At 47.1% G+C, this 24,646-nt stretch overlaps 1 protein-coding gene across 1 annotated transcript in view; it reads right to left on the reverse strand.

The window, feature by feature from the left end:
• Positions 1–2,277: 2,277 nt before the first annotated feature.
• The window catches only part of TEP1 (telomerase associated protein 1), a 35,877-nt gene continuing 13,508 nt past the window's right edge, over positions 2,278–24,646 (reverse strand). Inside the window, exons 14-56 of the mRNA XM_011385016.2 lie at positions 22,613–22,781; positions 21,958–22,116; positions 21,719–21,796; positions 20,811–20,941; positions 20,429–20,488; positions 19,375–19,533; positions 18,565–18,741; positions 18,214–18,334; positions 17,512–17,636; positions 17,117–17,230; positions 16,907–17,024; positions 16,555–16,749; positions 16,247–16,422; positions 15,991–16,147; positions 15,710–15,889; positions 15,159–15,251; positions 14,735–14,867; positions 14,429–14,579; positions 14,042–14,175; positions 13,742–13,830; positions 13,351–13,465; positions 12,665–12,905; positions 12,344–12,467; positions 11,316–11,440; positions 11,093–11,192; positions 10,723–10,878; positions 10,365–10,577; positions 9,971–10,124; positions 9,652–9,864; positions 8,713–8,873; positions 8,335–8,448; positions 7,298–7,405; positions 6,799–6,931; positions 6,628–6,704; positions 6,395–6,527; positions 6,116–6,252; positions 5,837–5,961; positions 4,624–4,767; positions 4,375–4,474; positions 3,326–3,431; positions 3,014–3,219; positions 2,783–2,887; positions 2,278–2,512 (exon numbers count right to left, since the gene is read on the reverse strand). Of these exons, the coding sequence (XP_011383318.1) occupies positions 2,390–2,512; positions 2,783–2,887; positions 3,014–3,219; positions 3,326–3,431; positions 4,375–4,474; positions 4,624–4,767; positions 5,837–5,961; positions 6,116–6,252; positions 6,395–6,527; positions 6,628–6,704; positions 6,799–6,931; positions 7,298–7,405; positions 8,335–8,448; positions 8,713–8,873; positions 9,652–9,864; positions 9,971–10,124; positions 10,365–10,577; positions 10,723–10,878; positions 11,093–11,192; positions 11,316–11,440; positions 12,344–12,467; positions 12,665–12,905; positions 13,351–13,465; positions 13,742–13,830; positions 14,042–14,175; positions 14,429–14,579; positions 14,735–14,867; positions 15,159–15,251; positions 15,710–15,889; positions 15,991–16,147; positions 16,247–16,422; positions 16,555–16,749; positions 16,907–17,024; positions 17,117–17,230; positions 17,512–17,636; positions 18,214–18,334; positions 18,565–18,741; positions 19,375–19,533; positions 20,429–20,488; positions 20,811–20,941; positions 21,719–21,796; positions 21,958–22,116; positions 22,613–22,781 (5,932 nt within the window). The 3' untranslated portion in view covers positions 2,278–2,389. The remainder of the gene's footprint in view (positions 2,513–2,782; positions 2,888–3,013; positions 3,220–3,325; positions 3,432–4,374; positions 4,475–4,623; positions 4,768–5,836; positions 5,962–6,115; positions 6,253–6,394; positions 6,528–6,627; positions 6,705–6,798; positions 6,932–7,297; positions 7,406–8,334; positions 8,449–8,712; positions 8,874–9,651; positions 9,865–9,970; positions 10,125–10,364; positions 10,578–10,722; positions 10,879–11,092; positions 11,193–11,315; positions 11,441–12,343; positions 12,468–12,664; positions 12,906–13,350; positions 13,466–13,741; positions 13,831–14,041; positions 14,176–14,428; positions 14,580–14,734; positions 14,868–15,158; positions 15,252–15,709; positions 15,890–15,990; positions 16,148–16,246; positions 16,423–16,554; positions 16,750–16,906; positions 17,025–17,116; positions 17,231–17,511; positions 17,637–18,213; positions 18,335–18,564; positions 18,742–19,374; positions 19,534–20,428; positions 20,489–20,810; positions 20,942–21,718; positions 21,797–21,957; positions 22,117–22,612; positions 22,782–24,646) is intronic.

Consider the following 24,646-nt stretch of genomic DNA (forward strand, 5'->3'; position numbering starts at 1 on the left):
GGCAACAAAAGCTGAATTGGTCCTTTTTTTCCAATCCATCTCACCTGCCTTTTTCCCGTTTATCAACTGCAGACCAGTGTCAGCTACTGTTCTAAGTGTTTTACACATCTTAACTCATTTAATCCTCACAATATCCCCACAAAGTAGGCACCATTATTGTGCCTGTTTTGCCGATGAAAAAGAAAAGCATGAACTTTGGCAGTCTTGTTCCAAGTCCATGCTTTTAGTCACTTTTTTGCCCAGTCTCTTTAGTTCTTCCCAAGCCTTCTGTGATGAAGGACTATTTGTTTGTTTCTTTAATTTCTGATCTGCCATTGACCAATATTTTTGTAAAATATTATAAAAATGAGTTACTAGGAAAATGAAATAAAAACCATACAAAATACAGGCCTCAATTTTTATTATTAAATTTGTCAGATATGAGATCACTTTTCAAATTCCTATAACTTTCTAAGTCCTTACTCTCAACTTCTACATTTATCTCATTGTGATCCATTCATAACTACTGGACTGGCACTCGTCCACAAACCAAACTTCAGGAGCTCTGCTCTTGATTTCAAAAACAGATGTATAAAAACATGTATAAAATTTTAGCAGATGAAAAAGGTGCCTTTGTGGATGGGTAGGAGAAGACAAGATCGTTCCAATGTCTTGACATCCAACAATCCAGTGTCTATTATGGAACTCATCCAGGTACTGGGAGACACTGAAATTCTATTTAATGATAAGAACTCAGAAGATGTTTAATGTAAAACCTAAACTGATTTTCTCTTCAACTCTCTTGGGTACATACTGTTTTTTACCTAGAGTCTTTTCTTATCTTCATTCACAGCAATTATACTATGACCTGGCTGTATTATCTCCAAGATAAGAAAGAGAAAACCCTTCAAATGGACCTGGCCGAGAAGGCTGAGTCTATTGAGCAAATTAGTCTTGCTTCATTTTCTCCATCCCCATTCTTCCAGCCTTAGCTGGGGTGTTTTTATAAAATTTTAGAGCATGAAAAACAAACATCTAGGGCTTCCTCCTGTCTCTGTCCCATACTTTCAGGGGAGCAAAAGGCAAAAGACTAAAACCAGCAACTTTTAGGATGATGCCATGCCATGATTCACTGTAGCATTTCTGGGTAGAATTGTAAATCATAAATTTCAAATTACCTTAACTGGGACTTCCAGTCACAAGGTACATGTGGAAGAGGTAGTGTGGAAGGTATATTTAGAGTCCTTGCATGAGGCACATGAAAAAAGATAGAAGCATGACCTACGATTAAGACTTTTATCAGCTGATTTCATTCCTTGTCTTTATCCTCTGGCGCAGGGAGACTAGGAGGCATTGGTAGAAATAAGGTAAAGTCCTGCAGGTGCTTTCTCCATGTAAAATCTGGAATTAGGGCAAAGTAAGAACAAAACTCAGTACCCATCAACTCCCCAAATCCTCAAAACTCAATTCTAGACCAGACTGCAGTGGTATTTCTGAGAGAACTCTACCAACCCTACCAACATCCTATAATAGCCCTGACTTATCACATACACATCCTTGAATTCTTGGACACAGAAGACCCTTTTCCCTTAGAAAGAAAGGGCCGTCAGGTAACTTTCTCTCCTATAAGGTAGAATTACAGGAAAATAAGAAGGCTCGAGAACTTTTACTTAAGATCACAGACCTTAGTAAGTCTGTAGGTGAGACTGCACCACCTTTCAATCCATTTTAATCTTTGTGGACTTCAGTTTGAAAGAGAGAGTTTTGTGATCTCCTCCAAGAATGAAAATTACTATATTAACTTCAAGTCAAGTGGCTGCTGCTACTCTGTCAGAGGTTGTGAAAGCCAGGAGACGCAGTCTGCTTTCACTGCCCTGGCTTCTCACCTCCCATTTGGGCAGTTAGTCCTGAGTAGATGGGGCTGTTTCTGTAAGAGGAACCTAGTGTCCTAGTTCTATCTCAGTTCTTTCTAAATGTCCTTACTCAGGACACTATTAACGGACTCTTCCTTCCCTTATTCTTTCTTGACCAAGTGAGAGGTCTCCAGCTCTATTCAAACTAAGTTCTGGCCAATATCACTTTCAATCTTCCTCCTAGCACAAATGGTTATCTTAGGATCCTGGGCCCAGCAAATGATACAAGATTCCTAAAGCCTAGTTTCAACAAATCAACTAAAGATCTGATTATTTTCTTGCAATTCTAGTAAAAATTAATGTTAAATCAGAAAAAAAAAATATTAAAACGTCCATTTTCTTCACTGTTGGTCCAAATGCACATAAGAAACAGGCAGGACTGCACTTGAGATTTTATGACACTTTATTTTTACAATTTTATTAAGAAAGTTGCCACCGATGTCTTCAGGCTTTGCATCTCTAGGACAAATGATATCTTTGCCCTGAGCAGTACATCTTCATTCCCAGGACAGAAAGTATACATTGCCCTGTGTGTCTCCCACTGCGAGCTGCAGGGTAGAATTCGGCCCCTGCCAAGGTTCCAGGCAGCTCACTGCCCCTTCGCACCGGAACAAGCCCAGCTGCAATGGGTACAAAAACAAGGGAGATGAGGGCCACAAGCCTAGGGCCTCCTTACTAACTCATTTTTCTCTCACATTAATGCAATATCTATTAACGTTTTCTCTCATTTATTTAGAACAAGTGAGTAGCACATTATTGCAAGGATGGAAGAAAACAGAATTTTGATGTTTTGTACTTTCTTATCCCAAATTTGCTCTCTTGTGACAACCTTTCTGCCCTCCTTGTATGCAAAAACACACACATGCGCACACATGCACACACACACTTACCAGTTGCATACTGGGTCTCTCCCACAGCTTAACATCCTTGTCCTTTGAAGCTGTCACCAGCAACTCAGGAAGCACATGGAGGGCTGTGACAGAGCCCGAGTGAATCTCAGAGAGAAAGGGGAAGCGTGTGGTGAGTTCTCAGTGGGCCCTCTTCAGTCAAGAAAGCATCAATTTGATGGGTCAGACCCAGAGCTTCTTCCCCTATATTTGTGACCCTTCCCTCAAACTCACCTTTCTACGCTGCCGCGTCTTTAGAGGTAGGTTTGTTGGCCAGCTATCCACGTCACTATCTATAAATAGGTCTGTCCCCGGAGTTTGGGTTTCAGGCATTTTTACTGTTTTCTGCCAGATGTTATCTGTGGTCCATTCTCCTTCAGGGGTACATTTGGCTAGTTTCCAAAGCACTCCATCAGAGCTGGCACACAAAAGCGAGGACTCTGCCATTTCAAGGGCAGAGTCAGAGTTAGGTCTCAGGCTGCGAAAGATCCACCATCTTCCCCTAGGCCACCTCTGGACCCCTTGGGCACTCCCATCACCACTCACCAGATTCAGGTTTGGCCTGAGTTACTGATATTAGGGTCCCACTAGGATTCTCTAAGTTCAGTTCAAAGTTCAGGTACACTTCAAACTCTCCAGATTCCTTTTGTCTCTGTGAAAGGATAGATCATTTTGTTTAGCCTACTAGTATCACTTAACTCTGCCCAGACAAATCAACTATCTTCTGCTCTGGATTTTTTTTTTTTTTTTTATGTAATTTAGATACAGTAAACCCCTGGAGCACAGACTGGAACCGGGCCATGGCCTGTTAGGAACTGGGCCACACAGCAGGAGGTGAGCAGCGGCAGGTGGGCGAGCGAAGCTTCATCTGTATTTGCAGCCACTCCCCAGTGCCAGCATCACCGCCTCAGCTCCACCTCAGATCAGGCATTAGATTCTCACAGGAGCACCGGTTCCTCATGCCCAAAAGATTGGGGACCACTGCAGTAAAGTGCACAGATCTTAAACATACACCTCGATGAATTTTTTCACACATAATTACATCCATGTTATCACCACCCAGATCAAGATGTAGAGCATTTCCATCACCATGGAACGTTGCCTTCATGCCCCTCCCAAGTCAATCCCAAGGCACCACAACCCCAGAGCTAGCAATATTCTGACTTCTGTCACTATAAATTCATTTGGCTCGTTCTTGAACTTCATTTAAGTGAATTCGTGTAATATATACTCTTTTGTGTCTGGCTCCTTTCACCCAACATAATGTCTATGAGGTGTGTCTGTATTGTTCCAGATACTGCTCATACTCACAGTGGCAGGAAAAGAGACATGAAAAAAAATTGCAGTTAAGAAGACTCCTAGATTTATGGTTCCTCGTGATTTTTTTTAACTCTAGAATCCTTTGTATGAATGAAATCTTAGCGGGAAACCCAAACTATAATGCTCTTAAGCAGAGCAGCTCCAGTCGAAGGAAGAGAAGGGGATTTGGAACCAGCTGCCTTTCCTTTCCTCTTATCCTCCACCAGGCCTCCAAAATTTTAAAGTGATGGTTCTGAACAAATGTTTGTTTTAACACACACCCAAACATGACTTACCAAGACAGAAAGAATGTCAGGGTCCACTGGCTGCAGGACAAACACACCATACTCCTGGTGGGTAGACACTAAAATAGGATTCTCCAGGATATAGCTGTCCCTAGTTTATAAAAAATAAAGAGGCTGAGCCTACGAACACCTCTCCGTAAGACCCCAGTGTTTGTTCTAAGTTAGACCCAACCTCAGAGTAACCGCTAACCCACTCTGCCTCTTTCGCTAGCCCATGAGGAAACAACATTTGGTTCTTACCAGATTATAGAGGGAGCATCCCCTGGCTTCATGTGCAGTACCTGCAGATCTGCATTGGCCAAGATGAGGGAGTGACCATCAGGAGCCAGGCCCACACCTGTCAGGAATCCTAAGTCCTCCTGTAGAACTCGGTTCAAGTGAAGACTGTAGCTCAAAAAAGGCACATAGACAGAGAAAGATCCTACTTTAGTCCACCTCTCTCAGGCTAATTGGTTCCCCATGAATCCTCAGAAGTGAAGTAGAAAACAAAATATATTATCTTCCCTACAAATTCTGTTTCTCCTGTTTTTCTTACATCAGTATTCATCATCACCACTCCCTTACTTGCTCAAACTAGGAATCTCTAACATTCTCATCTTTTCCTATCCTTCTGACCTCCAACTGATCAATTAGCATTGTAGATTCTACTTGCAACACATGCTTAAATCTGTATCTCTCCTTCTTATCCCCACTGCCCAGGTCAGGGCCCACGTTATGTCTTCCCTGGACTACAGCAACAGCTTTATAAGTGGTCCCTACCTTTAACATCTATCTATTGCTATCCATCTTCTATACTGCTACCCGAGTTCTCTTTCAACAATTCAGATAATTATTATGCTCAAAATTCTTAGCACTGTGCCCCCTACAGCCTGGCCAATTTACCTACTCAATCTAGCAGCAACCTCCTCCCCCTGCCCCCTCCACCACCAATTCCCAACAAGAATCCCAGAAACTTGGCTATATGTAATCAGAATACACTAGAATGTACTCTCACACCTCATGACTTTTATTAATGCTACTTTCTCTTACTATACCATTGCCTTCCTTTACTGGTCCAGAAAACTCCTATTCATCCTTTAAGCTCAAACACAAATAGCAGCTCTTTTGTAATCTGTAAATTTCTCAAATTCTGCAGCCCCAGATATTATATATCTGGCGCTAATCACTCTGAATATTGTTGATAGTTTACTTATATGTACGTTCCTCTACTGTGAGCTTTCTTAATTAAAAAATAAATTTCAATCTGGTTCACACTGCCTGGCCCAGAGCTTAGCATAAAGTAGGTACTTGATGATTATCATTTAAATTGACACGACCGGAAGTAGAAAACAGTTTCCTAGGGACTTCTTTCTGCCTAATAACTAGCATCCTATTGACCTAGTCAGAAGTAGAGGTGGAGTGATTTGAGTAAAACTCTCAGTGTAAGGAAACTACTGTTCCTATCACATTTCACCTGAAATTTCTGGGTGTTGACTCCTTCTGTAGTTCCACTTGCCACTCGCTAACTTTTTCATCTGCACTGACAACAATCAAGGTGTTTGATGAGTTCCAGATTAGAGCACTGATGTGGCCTGGAGCCTAGGGTATACAACAAGTTCATTTCAGTATTTCTGAGAAACCAGGATTAACCCTCTTTCCTCTCCCACGCATCTATGCAACTTCCAACCTCTGCACATACCATTAAATACATAGGGCAGAATTTACACAAAGAACTGAGGTTGCCCCAACTCACCTGTGCTGTGGCCACAGCCTTAGCTTCCTGCCATAAGGTTAGTTCCCCAGCTTGATTCCCAGATACTACCACAGAACCATCTGGGGCCCAGGCCACAGCAGTGATGGCTGCAGGACTCCTGGGTATATTTGTGTTATCTGGAGAAGAGAGAGGTGATTCATTAGGAGCTGGACCACTACTGGGATACGAGAGGAGATATCGGGCTATCCTTGGCCTTCTTGGTCCCAATTACACACACCTCTTTCATACCTTGCTTCTCTCTCTCTGTTCCTCACTCACCTGCTTCCTTAGGTACCTGCCAGAGTCGTATGGAACCATCCTCTGAGGTGGTTAGCACGAGGCCTGAGGCCTCTGAAACAGCAGCCGCACTGACTGGGCCACTGTGTCCCAGGAGGGTATGTGTTTGAAACACCTAGGAAGGATAAAGAGGGGACAATAGGGGGTTGACACAGAAGGTTATCCCATTCTACCTTTTCCACCTCGCCCTACCTCTGTCCTTTCAGGAAACTCACCGAGAGTGGATGCCACAACCGTGTGACCCCATCCAGTCCAACAGTCACCACCAGAAGCTCTGACCCAGGCTGGCCAGCTGATAAGACATAGAGACGGGGTGAGAAGAAGGGAAGAAGCAGAGGAGAAGGGAAGAGGCAGTGGAGAAGGCAAAGTGGCTAACATGTCATTACCTGCACAGGGCTCCAGGGCAGCTGCACAGTGGCTGATGGGTCCTGAGTGAGCAGGGATGCTGGTCAGTTCCACACTCTGATGATCCCACACTTTCAAGGTGCCATCCCGGCCCACAGATACCACGTGTTCCTCCTGTCCCAGAGCACAGGATCAGAGAAAAGTCACACTGAGCAGGACATGAGAAGTATGACTCCTCCCACCAAAGAGGTGGGGACTGAGCATTAGGGGCTTAAAAAAATGTCAAAGAGTGAGGAGAACTCAGGACATGAGGCTGGGGCGCTCAGGGCCGCAATGCTCTCACAAGGCCATGAATCTAAGACGCTGTGTTTTACGTTCTTCCTCCCCTCACAGCAACCCTCAGCTTCAATATCCTAATCCTGGTCTAATCCAGGCCCAATACTTCTTTGCCTTTGGGATTAGATACGCAATGCATCCCGTCTCCCATAGCCCCCGTAGCCTTCCCAGAGATCCCTGGTGAACTCTCCATTGCCTTCTCACCACAGCCACCACCGCGCTCACGGCACTCTGATGACCCAGGAAATGACCAAGCTGCCGTCCTGACTCTGGGTCCCACAGCCCCAAAGAGCCATCACTGGAGCAGGAGATCTGCAGAGTCAGAGGTCAGAGGAGTGAGGTTATCAGCATGCCGCCCACACTTTTGTATGCTTATAATGTCAGGTGGAGGGAGTAAGTCTTGTGAATAAGAGCATGGACTGTCCTGGGTTCAAATCCCAGTTCCACCATTCATTGCTTTGTGACCAGGGCAAGTTCACCTCTCCGAGCCTTAGGTTTCTCATCTATTCAACCAGCATAATGACAGTGCACCTATCTGATATGGTTGCCATGGGGCCAATGCATTTATATAAAGGACTTAGCACATTGCCTGGTACATAGTGAGCACTGAATAAATAGTAGCTATTATCCTTGTTATTGACATAATGTCAGTTAACAAACCCAGACAAAGGCTAAAAGTCTATATTGCCATGGAAAGATCTGGCAGGGGTATGACAGACTATGACAAGTCTATTCAACTGACACTCCTTTCTGATTTCTTTTTAAAAACACAACTCTGCATTGGAAAACCAGGCTTCACAAACCCTGAGTGCATAATCTGAGATTCATTTTTGCCTTAGGACAAATCACAGTAGTACCCTTTACCTGCAAGGACAGGGCATCCCAAACCCTTGGGGAGACAGTTTTGTGTTCTTGTTAAGAGCACAAGTTTTCTAATCAGAAAGTTTACTGGCTGATCTTCATCACTTACATGGCCTCAGAAATGTCTTTAATCTACCTAAGTTCAATATCCTTGTCTGTGAAATAGAGACAATAGTAGTATTTACTTTACAAGGCACTGTAAAGATTAAATGAAACAATATATGCAAAGAGCTTAGTCCAGTGACCTGGCACATACTAAGTGCTCAATAGATGTTAGCTATTACTACTATAAATGAGTGTCAGAAAAGGATGGGGTGAAGGAGTGTTGTCCTCCCACAGGAGCCCTCCTGAGCTTTGTACCACTCCTACCCTTCACTCACCAGTAGGTTGTCTTTGGTCCAGGCACAGCCAGTGACCCAGTCACGGTGACAGGCAGAGAAAGAGCAAATCAGAACAGGGGCTGTGGGTGTCCTCACATCCCAGCAGAGGAGACTCTGGATAGGTCCCAAAAGATGGAGCGGTTAAGACCATAGGAGGGAGGTAGGAACACTAGGGCCATTTCAGGCAAGAAGTTTCAAGGAAAGAGAGAAGCTCCGGAGGGTGGGCAGATCCAGCGTAGGTTTGGCAAAGCAAAAGCTAGAGGAAGCAACAGGAATTGGGCTATTCAGGAATCCAGGAACCAGAGGGGCTGTGGGGTCTAGGGGGCCTGGGGGCTCAGGAGGAAGCGGGCCCAGGGACTGCGTCCTTCTATGACTCACCCGGTCTCTGCCCCCAGTGGCCAGTCTGCCTCCATCAGTGCTGAAGCTACAGCAGTTTACGGGGCCCTTGTGTCCCCAGAGTTCAGTACCACAGGGAAAGTCTTCTGCCTTTTGTGGTCGTGTCAGCAACTGCCTTGGCCATAGCCGTACTATGAAATCCTCTGTATTGGAAATAGGGAGAGAGGAAGATTCCCTGAAAGAGGAAGCAACACAGGCCCGGAGGCCAAAGACAAAAGCAATCGTGGGGGCTGAGGGTGACATCTGAGGGCGCAGTTCCAAGGCAGGGACTCAGTGAGTCACAGGCTATGGCGAGGCCCTGGACAAGGGTAAGTCATTGTGTGAGTAGCCAGGACAGAAGGCCAGGCTTTCCCAGCTCCGGCTCTGTGGCTGTCTCCCTCTCTAACTCCCTACCACACCTCCAGACCCTCCTTATCTCAAGTGTCCAGTATCACTTGGACCAAGCCTCCTACCTAGAGAGGACTAAGGCCACTCTGCATTTTCACCTCCACATTCCTCCTTAGGGAAACCCATCCATTTACACAGCAAAGTCCCCCACTGGGCAGAAACTCAAAAGATCACAAGGATTGGAAAGAGGTCCCAGAATCAAGGTTAAGGAACAAGAACAAACAGTCTAGACTAATCATGCAAGATAAATGCATTTAAAAGCACTTTGAAAGTTGTTAAAAATATTTGTATGTGTGAGTATTTTCATACATACATATATAAGTTGAAAAACTGTATTAGCATATTTAAAAGGAACAAGGATTCACAGTCCAGTAGTACCTGAGGCAAAAGCCTAGAGTTTCTGTCTGTATTTTCATACACACACACACACACACACACACACACACACACACACACACACACAATGTTGAAAAACTGTATTAGCATATTTAAAAGGAACAAGGATTCACAACTCTGCCCACAGTCCAGTAGTACCTGAGGCAGAAGCCAAGAGTTCCTGGGAGGTGGCCAGTCCCAGTACAGGCTTCTGGTGTCTGGACAGGAGCCACAGGGACTGAAGGGAGCTTTCCTTGAGTGCCCAGCCCTGCAGGGACCCATCTTCTGCACCACTCACCAATACCCTAGGGCTTAGCCAGGCCAGTGCAGAGACTGCCACATCTAGTGCTTGACAATGAACCCCCTGGGAACCTAGAAAATGAGAGAAAAGAGAGGAAGACACTTGGAAAGGGAGTCAGGGTGTGAGTGGGCACTCTTTCCAAAGGCTTGAACACCCCATCCCTTCTCCCTTTGGTACCTGAAGAAATTTTGTAGATCCTGATGCCATCTGCTTGGTGCCCAACAGCCACCCAATCACCATCTGGGCTGAGAGCCACAGAGAGGGCAGGAGAGAGAGAAAGGGAACCTAGGCACCCACAGGGCCGACCCAGATATCCAGACCATACCTGAACCTGAGGGCCAATAAAAAAAACTTAAAGATACCCCACTCCCACCCAAGTTACAGCCACCCTGTTAAAGCCCTCCTTCCAGAGACTCTGCTCCTGAGAGATGCCCATAGGCACACCCACACCCATCTCCCTGAAGCTCACACCAGCCAAGCTTCTCCAGTCTCCTCAACAAAAGCCCACCCTCATCCAAATATTCCTTGCCTTTGCTACACACTCCCCATAACCCATCATCTGTAACCTGACCTTGCCATCTTCTCCGGCCGTCAATAACTGGCACCCAGCACGCAGGAAAAGGGCAGCAACTACAAAGCCGTGGTGGGCAGGGAAGGCAGCCAGCCGTGTCCCCTCCTGCCAAGCCCACAGCTCCACCATACTATCTAGCCGGCCCACAGCCACAACTCGCCCAGGTGCACTGAAAGCCAGGGTACGGACAGAGGCTCCTGGGGCCCCCAGCTCCTATATGGGGAGGTAGAAATTGAAATGTCAGGGCCTGCTCTCAACACAGGCCCAAAGAGACACAAAATGTGGGCATCCATCATTCCCCACCTTCCATTCCCAATCTTCTATGTTCCTCCCCCAAGGCTACACAGGATCATCTCACCTTAATGACTTTAAGCCCGTCCACTTGGAAGAAGCTGAAGCTACCAGCCCAGCTGCCTATGGCTATTACCTGCCCCTCTGGGTGGAAGGCAATGGAGTTCAGGGGCTTGGGACAGGTGTGCTGGAAGGCTAGCTGCCCATGGACTGTGTCCCACAGCTGGAGGAGAGAGAGGGGCAAGAATCAGGTGCTGAATACAGATGCCCAAGCTCCTTAATCCTAGAACCTCGGGAACCTTGTCCAGTCCCCCACCCTCAGCAGGGAAACCTCCTCAGGCCAAGCAGTCGGCAGCCTCTGTCACGCTGAAAGAACAACCTTATGGGCTGACTCAGCGTTCAGGGCCACTTTGACTACCACAGCTCCTGGTCTTTACCTTTAAGCATCCCCCCAGGCACACAGTAGCCAGCAACCGGTAGTCTGGGCTCAGGCAGCAGCCGGTGATTTGATACTGGTGAGCCTTGGTCTGGAGCACCCTATCCCAAGAAGACAGAGTCAGTCCTAAGGCCCTCTGGCCATGGGATCCCTCTTCATTTCCCTCCCCCTAGGTTTCCCACAAACAGGGAAGTCCCTCACTCTGAGACATGGGGGACCCTTACCGACAACCATGCTGCAGGTCCCAAAGCTCCAGAAGCCCGTCAAAGGCAGTAACAAAGAGGGCATTGTCCGAGAGAAATGAACAAGAGGAGACCCCATCGCAGCCACTCACCACAGATTTTTCCTCCTGTGACAGACAGCGAGTGGGAAAGCACGCTCATGTCAAGGGGGTCATGTCATGGACCCCCCCACGTCAAGCCACTCTAAGCTCCAACCAAAAAGGAGGCTACATCAAGAAGGGTTGGAGCCCTTGGCTCTCTGCATTCTTTACGTAAGTCTCAAAGTGTGGCCCTTTTAACAGGTGTTCCTGATGTGGGGCCAAAGTACAAAGATTTGGTCCCATTCCAGACCTAGGCCAAACTCATGTCCAAGTGAGGCCCTCATAATTCAAGTGGAGTCACATCTTCTCCCCAACCCCAAATCCTATACATATCCCCAAATCACAGAAGACTTAGAATGGGTTTGAGGAAGGAAGAACATTACACACATGCATATGATGGGAATGATACAGATAGAAAGAAAAGAGACCTACCTCTCCAGCCTAACCTATCATTGCCCTCCTTTAATAAGCATCCTCTGCTGTAATCATTCCCAGCAATTTACAGGAACCATTCTCCCCCCATGTCTTTGCATAGGCAACTCACTCAACCCGAAGGCCTGTCCTTCACTGTCCTATATCCTCCAGTCACTGTACCACTCACTCAGCTCTGATCTATGTGACATGGTTACGTTTGGTTTCTTTTTTCCTTCTATGTGTTATCTTTCAACAAAACTGACTACTTGGTAGACAAAGACAATGTCTTAAACCTTCTGTTCCTTGCAATGCTTAGTACAATGCCTTGAATGAAAGGTGTGCAGCAAATATTTGCTGTGTGATTGATTTTTTGACCAAGCTCTTTTGATCTGATATGAGGGAAGTAAAGTGGCTGAATCAAACAGGGTGATAGCAGGTGGGCTTGTCTTGTCTAGGGCCCCAGGGCAGTCTGTGAGGATTTTCTGAAGATAAACTGTTCCACCTTGAGTGTCATACCTGCCAGGTTCTCAGGTCCAACAGATAAACCGTCCCATTGGCAGTGCCCACAGCAGCTCTTTGCCCACTGGGGGAGATGGCCACGGCTGTGGGAGATGAAGAAACTGCGAGGGACAGACTGGAGCTAGAGAAAGAGAAAGGGAAGAAAGGGAAGAAATGAGGAATGAGAGGAAGGAAGCAAACGGGAAATCATCTCTGCATTTCTGTGCCTGAATCCCCCTCTCCACAGTGACTCTGGTCTGTCCTTTATTCTCCAGTTTCAGAAAGGGAAGCAGCTTGCTCTTTGGTGGGGTCACCGGAGTCTGGGGTCAAGGTTCTTACCTTTGCTGGCCCCGCAAGGTGTTGGGTTTATTAAGCCATCGTAGTATGCGCCGGCGGTGCCATCGCTGGGAGAGCTGGGGGGCCTGGTGGCAAAGAGGCGAGTCCAGAGGCTGGTTGGCCGCCTGCTGGGACAGGAGCAGGGGGTACTGACTGAGGACTGGAGCTTGCTGCTTCAGAAAGGTGTGAAATACAGCAATGTCAGCCTCAGGAAGCTTTTGTTCCTCTTCAGGGACTGAGGAAGCTGTGGAAGAGATGCAGAGGGTCACTGCATTGAAGCCAGCCTGGACCCCCATGAACCCCAGCACAAAATATAATCGATCATAGGTGCGTCAAAAATGTTAAGTCTCAAAGTGTGGCCTCCGGGCTCCACATCGGGAACATCTATTGAAAGTACAAGTCTTTGGGCCCCATGCTAGACCTAGGCAACCAGAATCTGTGGACCTAGAGATCTACAATCCAAACGAGTTTCCCAGGTTACTTTACACCCACTAAATAAAGTTGGAAAACCTCTGGTTTAAGAGATCTAGGCAAAAGGTCTCCTGAGACTCACTTGCTTATCCTTACATTTTCAATTTTGAATGGAAATTGGATCGTTCTTTCCATGACACCTCTCCCCGAGCAGGCTCTCCCATGAACACACCCAGGAACCTCATATTTCAGAGAAGTCAACCAGTGACTCATCTCACCATAGAGCGCATGGGCCTCCAGGAGCCGAGAGAGCAGACCCAGTTCCAGGTGTGCAGCCACCACATGGAGACTGGTGAGGAAGTCTGCAAGAAGGCCACGGTTCCCACTCTGGAGCTGGAAGGGCCAGAGTGAATTCATTAGGGATATGAAGAGGCTGGTGAAGAGGGACCGTCCAGTCTTTGACCTGCCTAAGCAGCTGGAACCTAGTCCTAGGAGCTGGGACAAAGGACCTGAAGGAGACGAGCAGGAAAACCAAAAGGAGAAAGATAAGAGGGAGTTTGGGATGGGTAATGGCAGTGGTGATGGGAGTGGTGGTCAAGGTGGAGAGAGGTCTTAGAACGGCCAAAGCAATTGCTTGGGAGAAGGTGCCTATGGGACGTGAGGACTAACCAAGTGGTAAGGCAGGTCTCCCAGAGCCTCAGGAGGGCAACTTCGGAAGGTGCCTGAGGCATCAGGGTCACAGGTCTTCCATAGCTGAGCTGCAGATGTGGATCACAGAACAGACATTGAGATGGGCTCAGCCCAGAAGCATCTTCAAAGATCACATTGCTCAAACTATATATATCAAGCCATCCACCCATTTGGGAGGCAGGTGAGGGCGCCAGCCAATGGGGAGCACCAGCGAACGGTCCTGGCCTCCAGGCTCAGGCCCCATATTCACTGCCCCATGTTCACTTGGGCTGCAATTACCTGCGATGAGGAAGTGTGCCGTGCTCTCCAGCCCCATCCTCTTCCCATAGCGACATTTAGCTGCTGTTCTCAGGGGCCCATCAGTGAGGCAGAGCCGAGCACCAGGCCGCTCCAGGGGGCCCTCCCCCAGCAAACTGTCCTCGCGTGAGGGAGAGAAGGAAGGAGAAGAGGGGGAGGAGGTCCGTCAGTGAGCATCCTGGTACAGTTATGGGCTCCCATTCCCACCTCAAATAATGGTAATGAGTGGCAACCATACAGGGTCTGAGAGACAGGAGTCAGGGGCTATGCCAAGGGAAGGATAGGTTGAAGAAAGGATCATATGGAGCCCTGGCTCAAATATGGGAAGACACAGGAGGTCAGCAGGAGCTCAGCTGGAGGCACTTGTACCTGCGCAGACTCTGGACAAGGTAGGCAAACGGGCCCATGGGGTAGGGGTCCCCACTGCTTCCAGCAGCCACAGCTTCTTCCCAGGTCTTGGGCCCCCTGGGAAGTATCCGCCATACACTCAGCACTCCATGCAGCTGGTCCACAGTCAGACCTGAAAACACAAGCTCTCTGAGGCCCTCACCAAACCACACAGTGTACCCATCCCCAGGACATAGTTTTTCCTTGCCCTGCTCGCTGAGACCCCAGCTGAACCAAGATAAGTCAACCCCTGAGCCCTCGGCTTCTCAACCCACCCCAAGCACTGACCACTACGTGTGACTTCAAGGGTGGCCAAAGCTTGGGGAAGGACATCGGGGCCATGCTCTTGCTCGAGGGTGCCCAGGATGTGCTGCAGCAACAGGGGGACAGTGGCGGGTAGGGTCCTCAGTCTCTCAGACACCTGGGAGAAGAGAGATGGGCTTCAGTCAGTGGGGGGAGGGGAAGAGGCAGATTCAGTTGTGGGGAAAAGAGGGGACAGGAAGAGAAACCATGGGCAGGAACGAAAAGGAAAGAGAAATGGGTGGGAGAGAAGTGGGGCTGGGGATGAAGTGAGGATGGGGAATGGGTGATCAAAGATGGCAAAAGACGAGGGTGGGAAAAGGTGAGGGATGGGGATGCAAGAAGCTGAATGGAGACTGGAAGGTGAGATTAGGACTTAGAAGATGAGTGGGGATTTATAATCTCAACCGACCTGTTCATAGAGTGTGAAAAGCCGCAGGTGATCGGTGACCAAGCGAAGATAGAGCGGCAAGGCTGACCCCCGCTTCACCAACAGCAGCTGCATCTGGCGAGATTCAGAGGGCTCAGCATGGGGGCCAGAGTGCCTGTCCACAGCCGGCCCTCCACCCCCTGCCCTCCGATCTAGCATGACTCCCACTGCAAGGTACCTCCTCCTCTGAGAGTCGCCAGCAGTGGAAACGGCAGCACCTCGGGGCACAGCCATCCCTTCCCTGTGCTACTCTGCCCAGCTAGCCACTTTTCAGGGATTCTCCTATGGCTCAGCCTATCCCATCTGATAACCACAGCTTTATTCCTCTCCTCATCTGGGTGGGCCCCAGAGAGGCCATTCACCAAGGGAAAAGGCTGGGTAATATTATAAGGAATCATAGTTATCTTATTAACAACTTCCCCTGGCACAGAGTTCCTTAGAAAACAAAGCAGCAGCTGGTCTGTGTGGGGCAGCTGGTAGCCTCACCTCCCAGATTCACCCCACACAACCACTAGCCCTGGACTCAATCCAACCTGGTTGTTAAAAGGCGATTCTTCCAGCCGCTTCCCGTACAAAGCCAGCTCCTCTCTCACCAGCTGGGCCCGGGCAGACGGCGCCAGAGGCCCCAGGGCTACCACATGGGCACCTTGGCTCTGCTCAAGGGTCTCCCCCAGGCTCACATCACTAGACATGCTCAGCACCAGGTGCACCCACTGTGATATTTGGGCAAAAGGAAGGAAAAGGAGGAGGACCATGTTGGAGAGGTCCCTCTCCACCCTACTGCATCCCACCCCCACCTCCTTCTCCCACTTACCCGGGGAAGGGTCTTTGGTATCCAGTCTGAGATCAGCTGCCCATGCTGGTCCACCAACCGGTCAGCCCCATCAACGATCAGCACCAGGGTCTGGCCAGATTGCAAGGACTGAGCAGACTTGGGCAACAGCCTCTGCTGCAGCTCCCATACCAGGCTTCTGTACATGGAGGGGAAGGACCAGGGTCAGCAGAGAGGGAGACACAGGGGTGGTGTCATGAGGCATCAACGAAGCAGGGCTAATGGTGGGAATACACACCGGTAAGAGCTGGGGAGGGGATAAGGCTCTTGCAGCTGGCTATGTAGATAGGCACAAAGGCGTCTGAGCAGGGTAAGAGCAAGAGCTTGGTCAGGGCGGGCCCCTGAAAAGTGGAAGAAGACTAAGGGGGCCACCTTGGCCCCATCAGGAGCCTGCAGGGCTGAAATGAGGGATGCCTGTATGAGAAGGGAACAGGAAACATGGTCACATTTTACATACACAAGCTCTCGTGCCCCATCTCCTCATCCTTCCTTAACCCACATAGCCCTTCCTCCCATCCTCCTGCCCAGGTCTCTGAAACTCTGTACCATGAAGGCAGTCTTGCCCTGTCCTGACTGTCCAGTCACCAGGCTCAGCTTCCCTCGGTGCAGCAGCAGCTGCTGCACTGTGTCCTGAAGAAGGCGAGGTCGGGCAGGACTCGCTGGGTTCTGCAGCTGCTGAAAGGTGGCCTGGACCACGTCATCATCTGGGATAGACACTGACTGCTCCAGCTGGGCTCCAGGCTGAGGGCACATGGGGCAGTGACTATCTACATTTCCAGGGTCCTCAGGACCCTAGGCCTAAAACTCATGGAGTTCCCACCCAGTTACTTCCCACCCAGGAGGACCCAGACCACCCTACCCCCTTTCCATTTCCCTGGCCACCAATGCCCCTGCTGACCTGTAAGTAAAGCTTCTGAATCATATTCCATACATCCTGCAGAACCAACTGCCCAAACTCCTCCAGCCCCCCAACATAGGGCCGGCCAGCTGCGACACCCCCCCACTCACAAGAGTATCTGTGGGCAGAACAAGCACAAGCAGAGTCAGCAGACCTGGCTTCCCTCAACACATCTCTCCATGCAGGGGCTCTCTACCTCTCCCAGTTCACCTGCGACAGGTAATCTCTTTCTGTTTGTTCAGGTAGCTCTTCAGTTCTGAGATCCGATGTACAGCCTCTTCAGACTCAGGAATAAAGTCAGGTTTCCAGGCATCTGGCACAGAGCTGACCACCAAAGATACCGAGAATGATGCTGGATTCAGACCCCCAGCCTCTCTCCACCCCAAACTGTCAGACCTGGCTGTGGTTCCCTGAAACATCTGTAGTGGAGATCTCCTGACCTCAGCTCCAAGGCTAATCTGGTGCTACAAAGGCAAAAGCCCTCAAAGCCCTATTTCTCTCTTCTAGCTCCCTCTCCCATACTCTGACTATAAGGAAAGAAGACATGGCCACTAGGCCTATCTAGTCTTCTGTGGAGACTGAGGCCCAGAGGCCACGGAAAGTACCTGAGGAAGCTGGAATCTCGGAAGTAGATGAGTGCTTGGGCAGAGGGCTGCAGACGGAGGCCCCGATTCAGGAACTGCATCACCTCCATCTCTGTCACAGAACGACCTGAAGGGTACTTCTGAGCCTGAGGGAGAGGGCAGAGAATAGGTGGGTTTAGTTCTATGTCACACTAGCCCCTCACTTGAGACCTGCCAAGACCCCAGAGCTCCTTCATCTCAATAACATTCCTCCCTCCTTGTGACACAAGCCAATAAAATATAGCTTACAGCTAACGTTTATTGAATGCCTGTCATGTGTTGAGCATTTTTTATAGATTTCTAATCTTCATACTAACCTTGCAATGGAAATGTCACTGTTTCTCTTTAGTATACGGGGAAACTGAAGCTAGATTAGAATAAGCTATTTCCCACTAAGCCACACCATGACAGAAGGGAGGTCAGAACCAGATCCATCTGACGGTAAAACCTAAACAGACCTGCCCTCTAGACTCTCATATCCCTTGGTCAACCCGGAGGTACTTCTCAAAGGAATTCCCTTATCTGGACTTGGCCGCTCACAGAATCTTCTGTCTATATTTCACTTCGAGTCTCAAGGGCCTGCCTGTGAGTAGTCCCGGGTTCTTGACAAACCATGGCTTTTCCCCACTCCTACCCCAACTTTCGTTTCCACCCCAGATCCTGCTCCAACCTTGTCTGCCTTACCCAGCGGAAGTGAGGATGGTCAGGAAGGTTGTAGGTGGGGGGAACGTAGCCATAGCGGGAGCCCAGAATCCCCACAAACAGATGTGAGTTCTCCACCTCCCCAAGGCACACTTCCAGTTGTCTACAGGAATGGTTATGGGTATGGTATCAGGGAACATGAGAACAAATGAGGAGCCAGGGACTGGCTCATAACTGAGCAGTGTGAAGGCAGGTTGCTCTTGTTAGCATCCAAGGTACACTCCACTGCTCTCAGTCCTCAGCCCTCAGCCGTCTTCGCAGCCCCAAGCCTGCCCACCTCAGTTCCACCACTCAAGCTCCATACCCAGCCCCTCTTCTCTGTGGCCCCCACACCTGTTTCTTCCAGTATCCTCCTCAGTGATGCCCCAGCGCAGGTCAATGGCACGAAGGCTGATGCGATGGGGGCCCGCTAGGGCCTGCAATGCTGGCAGCACAGACCTCAGCAACAGGTCCCGTTCCCCATGCATGTCCCGGAAAGTGGAGGAAATGAAAAGCCTGATGCTGCGCCATCTAGGGGTAAGCAGAGGGCTGGGGTCAGACTAGAGATCAGTCCCACAACCCAACTGCACAGGCATGGCTGTGATCACCCTTTAGCACTGAGCATAAGTCTGGTACAATAGACAACAGGGGGGTGTCCAGAAGGTCTCCAGAGAATAACTTGTTTGTAGCCCCAACTGCAGAACCCTGGAAATTAAACCCCAAATGCCAATTGTCATGCACCCCTCCTTTGTCAGCTAATAATTATTATACACGTACTATTTGCCTATGGAAGGCTCAGAACAACATTGTGAGGTAAGCACAATCACTATCTCCATTTTACTGATCAAGAACCTACAGGTGAAGGAATTAAGCAATGAGCCCAAGGCAAAGCCAGGATGAGAAAGCCAGAGGCCATGCTCCCAAGCCCTCTGCCTGAGCCCTGGCTGTATGCTGTCCACTTCACATTCTGACCCTCTTTTCCCCTGTAGAGAAAGGGGCATGCATGCTCACAATCTGACAATTTCCTGCCTGGAAAAGCAGAAGTACACCTCAGTGAACAGAGCAAGCAGCGTTTCGACAGCCGGAATTTCGGTCACCTTGAGTTTCTCCAGGTTTCGATGGCAGCCCCTCCCAATTCACAAAAGCATAGAAACATAGACTGACCCAGGCTGGGAAATAGGAGTCAAGGGGCTTGGAATATTCTCTTCCAGTGGCCGGAGAGACAGGGCTCCTGTCTTTCCTGGGGGTGGTGGAATCTTGAATATTTTGTCCATTTGGCCCACATGTTCTAGAAGACGGGAGGCCCCACGTTCTGCAATGAATCTGACAAATAGTGACAAAATAAATGAGAATCGGGAAGGGGGTGAGAATCAGGAAGGTCTTCTAAGGGGACAGGGGAAAAATATATGGCTAGGTTTGGTTGCCCAGTTAACTGGAGCTCCTTAAGAAGATGATCATAAGCAGTGAATGTAGACTTAAAACAAATAAGGGTGCAGAACCACAGGAACAAAGGAAAAGAGAAGAATCCAGTTCTAGCTCCTCTTGACGTACATGGTTATCATATACTTTCTGTTGGGCCAGGAGAAAAGCAGCTGGGTGAAGGTATAATGATTAAAGGCCAACCCAGTTTGGGCTTGATCAGCTCAGTATCAGCCATGAAAGCTCCCTAGAGAAGGACAAATGTGCATGAGGCTTCCTAATAGGAGTTGGGGCAATGGGTGGCATCCAAAGGAAAGGAAAGGAAAGGAAAGGGGAGAAAATACGTAAATGAGAAGGTTAAACATGGAGAAAAAGACAAAGTAAAAGGATTTCTATAAATTTGGCATAAATAAATATATTTAGCATGGGATCAAGAACAGAACTAGTAGAAGTGATATGACCGACTCTTGAGTTGTTTACTTAAAAGCAAACACTACAATCTCCAAGTCCCCTTTTCCTCTTTCCTACTAGATGTAATAAAAAAGTGATGGCTGGAGCTAGAGTAGCCATTTTGAACCAAGTGGTGGAAGCTGAGTATTTGATAATTGTGGAGTGATAAGATAGAAGGTGCCTGGGTCTCTGTAATACTGTGTTGCTGCTAAGCCCAGACAGCTGTAAAAGAGGAATAAATTTCTATCTTGCTTTAAAAAAAGAAGTAAATGGAGTAGAGACCACAGATAATCTCTGAAAGATGCTCTAATAAAGCCCCTAATCCCTTCAGTGCCCATCCTGTACTTACTTCAGTAACCCGTCAGTACAGCCTGAGAGTGTCACGTCATTGGGATTCAAATCCTGTAACCTGGCAAAGGAAGAAGCCGATATCCATCAGGAACAGTACCAGAAACAGAGTCACTGCCCCGAACACCCTAGGATAGACACCCCCAACCTCTGCACTTTTAATACAGTCAGGTGCTAGGCTGGGCTTAGGGTGAACCTTCACAAAGGGGTATGAGCTAGGCTGCAGACTTCACAGAAGTGTCTAGCACCTGAAGTGCAATAGAGGTAAGAGGCCAAGATGAGGAGGTGCCTGGCGAGTGAGAGGGTCTCAAGCTCTACCGGTGTAGAGAGGAAATATGGACCACTAAATTCTGGCACCAGGCAAGCATTGCGAGCATCCTTACATGTAACATGTGCTTCTGAGGAGAACACCAACGAAGAGGCATTTGGAATTCACATGCTGCCAGAAAAGCTGTTTAGCCTTATTTACCAGTTTCCCATTCATAGTTTGGCCAAAAATGATGACCCTGTCTACCTGTAAAATAAAAGGGGAGGGGCTGAGACAGACGAATAGAGAGAAAGAAGAGACCTTAAAGAGCTCAGAACATCAAGAGAAGAGATCTCTGAGGACTGGGGGATCAGAAGAATAGAGCGGGATGGAAACTACCTCTCCTGAGAGCACTTGGGACAAGGCAACCATTGCACCTGATTTGAATGGAGGGGCTTCAAAGTGAAGTAGAGGCAGTGGTGTGCTGTAGCACATTCAGGCTCCCCAAAGTTAGATGACTGTCAAATTTTTAGGAATTTTGTGAGCCAGTTGTTAAACATGGCCCCTATTAAATATTAAATTGTATAAACTTACAATTAAATAAATTATATTAAAAACAAAGGTAATTAATACTCAAAACGCATTACTTCCTAATTATTTTACAATATTTTACCATTATCTAGTCTTAATCTTACCTACATCTACCTTATCTATATCATGAAAAGACTGTACAATGGTGTGAAATGGAGCATCTCTTCCCAACTCTGTGTTCACTAACATCATGAAATCAGCTTGAAAGCATACATGGAAGGAGTATTTACACCATGGAAATTAGCAAATGCTATCAACCAAGACCTATTTTCCCAGATTGTTGGTTGTTAAAACATTCACCAGCATAGTATGGGGTAAGGGGTTGCAGCCAGCAGGGAACGGATCTAGGTTCTGTACCTAGTTTGAAAGGTTAGCTGTGAGAAATGAGATACATCAGTTGTGGAGGAAAATGTGGGGGAGGGGAGGATTTCTTGGGGACTGGGCAGTACTCACAGGAACTCTTTGGGCAGCCAGAGTCAGCAGGTACTTCCCAAAATCATGCGGGGACCATTCATGATTTTCATTCAACTCCTGAAAGGAAAGAGGATCATGTTATGTGGTTACCTGGGAGATAGTAAGCAACAAATACCACAGCCTGCTTCGGTGTATATCCAAGCCTTTCCTGACTATGCAGGCTGTTCCCAGGCCCGTGTCTATTCACACAGTTTTCATGGTAGGGGTGGGTGACTGACCTGGACTTGAGCCTGGAGTTCTATGGCTGTCTTCAGGATACCTTCTTCTGCTTTAATCAAAGCAGTCTTCAGAGTACCTCTCCTACACAGCAAGAGATCTGCGTGCTCCGCCCGTGCAATCATCATTCCAATCAACAGCAGTACATAGTTCAGTGGGGGCTGATTGGACAAGCATTAGGGTGAAATAAGGCTCCCTTACTTTCGAATTCACTCTTGCCCATCCAGCCTTGAAGGCTAAATACTACCACTGATGGTTGAAAAAGGGACAAAATCCCCAGTTAGGAGAGGACAGCTTCAGCAGCCCTTGGGAAGAACTGCCAGGGAAGGAGGTGGAGAGGGGCCGAGAATCCGGGCCAAATTCAGCACTAAGATAAAAGGAGGTAAAAGTGACTATTTTGGTGACAGAAATTTAGAGAAGATTAAGTACCAGCCAAACGTGAAATATTAGTATTATAATCTTTGAAAAGGCTTGAGAACACATGCTAGGAATTGTCCTTAGGGACCAAACAAGATCTCATACCAGGAAGCAAAGGTATGTCATTTATTTCACTTGCTTGCTTGCTTGTGCATGCGTGCTTATGAGAACCAGGTCTATAAATAAGATACCTTTCAGGATCTCCAGCATCCTACCAATCCCCACTTTTAATTTTTTTACCCCTTGTGGGTTGCTCTTGGGATAGCAGTTGTCTGCATCAGTGTCTGTCACATAGGCCAAGAGGGTGCGGCCTGGCAGCGGGGGCAGGCTATGCTTCACAGAGAGGTCCATGGCTGTCTCCAGGGCCTGTCGATATTGAGCCAGTATCTCACGGTCATATTTCCGCTGTCTGCAGGCAGTAAAGACACAGACAGAGAGGCTCAAGAGCTTCTCTGTTTGTCACTGTGAGGTAGATGAGAAGATGAGAACTTGCCAATCAAGTAGTCTTCACCCCCTCTCCCAGAGCCTGCCTCCAATGGCCATAGAGAAGATGGGAAAGCTCTTCCCTTTGTCCGCGTTCCACAGGACTCTTCTTAATCCATTCTCATGGCAGGAGAGGTCCTCTGTGGACCCACTCTCTGAAATCATTTGCCATGCTTAACACATCAGTCAATACTTGCTTCATGAGGCAAGATTTAACTGTTACATATATTTAAATAGTATTTTAAAGAACAAAGACTACTTCTTTACTTTGAAAACTAGAAATTAAAGGTGAGATGAATTAAAGAGCATTCATCTCACCTTTCTAATACGATCTCTATTACAGGATAATTTAATAGCTTTAGTTGATAAGGGAGGTTCTTTTGAGAATTCTAGTTAATAAATAAGAGGAATGATAGAAAACCCCCATTCTGTAACTGCTAATGAAACAACTGGTTCAGGCAAAGATCATCAATGGATGAACCATTAACTTTACAGTCGAGAGATCGAGTTATCATCACCAAAGAGCACTGATCAATCTTAGCATCACTATGACTGAGACCACTAGACTTTGTGCCTCTTGATCCTGTATCAAGAAGCAAAAAAATCTGATGGTCTCACTCATTGTGTACAAAGGACCACATATGAAACATTCTTGTAAGAAAAAAAGTTAAATCTAAATTATTCAAGCCTTTTGAGCTAATGCCTATGGTTCATGCAACAGAGATACAAGTTAGATGACAACACAGGGAAGCAGACAAACCCAGAATGTAGGACATTCTGTGGGGTCCCTGAACCTGGTTTCCACAGCAAGTCAATGGCATGAAAACAATTAAAAGATTAAAAGAGATTTAAGAGACTTAATAACTAAATGTAATGTGTATGTCTTGTTTGGATTCTGATTTGAACAAAACTATGAAATAATATTTTTGAGACTAAGGAACATTTTTAATATGGACTATATAATAAGTGATAATCCATAATCCCAAGGATTTTTTTTTAGTTTTGTTAAATATATTGACATTCTGATTATATAAGAAAATGTCTGTTTTAAAGATATGAGAAGTATGGAGGGGTGAAATAAAACGTGTCAAATTATTTGACATTTGTTTTTAAAAAACATCTTTCAAAAAAAAAAAAAAAAAGAAAAGGGTCAGGAAAGGAAGTGTGGTAAAATGTAGATAACCATGGAATATGGGTAACAGTTTTATGGGAGTCCATTATACTATTCTCGTTACTTGTATGCATGTTTAAAATTTTTCATAATTTTTTAATCTATATAATTCAGTAATTTCTATCAGTGCTAGCCAATAGAATTAAAATACAATTAATGAAATTAAAATTATACATGTAATTTAAAATTTTCTAGTAGCCACATTAAAAATAAACAGGCGAAATTAATATGACATTTAACCTAAGACATAAAGATATTTTCATTTTAACATGCAATTAATACAAAAATTATTAATATTTTACATCCTTTTTCATACTGTCCTTAAAATCCAGCATATCTCAGTTATGACTAGCCACATTTCAAGTGCTTAATAGCCACATGTGGCTAGGTGCTACCTCACTGACCAGCAAAGGCATACTGTTTGGACTATATCCTAGGTTTGATTCTTAACAGCCCTGTGCTCAGCCACTGATCACTGGTTCAAGACATTCTTGATGACTGAGTTCTACCAGAAGGTTAGATGAGCTCTACCTTAGCCTTGAATGAAAATGTATGAAGATACTGTCGAAACATCTGAAAGGACAGGGTGCTGGGACTTCATCAAGCTTACAGAATAGATT

Source organism: Pteropus vampyrus, unplaced genomic scaffold (genome assembly GCF_000151845.1).
Source record: "Pteropus vampyrus isolate Shadow unplaced genomic scaffold, Pvam_2.0 Scaffold642, whole genome shotgun sequence".
Lineage (NCBI taxonomy): Eukaryota > Metazoa > Chordata > Mammalia > Chiroptera > Pteropodidae > Pteropus > Pteropus vampyrus.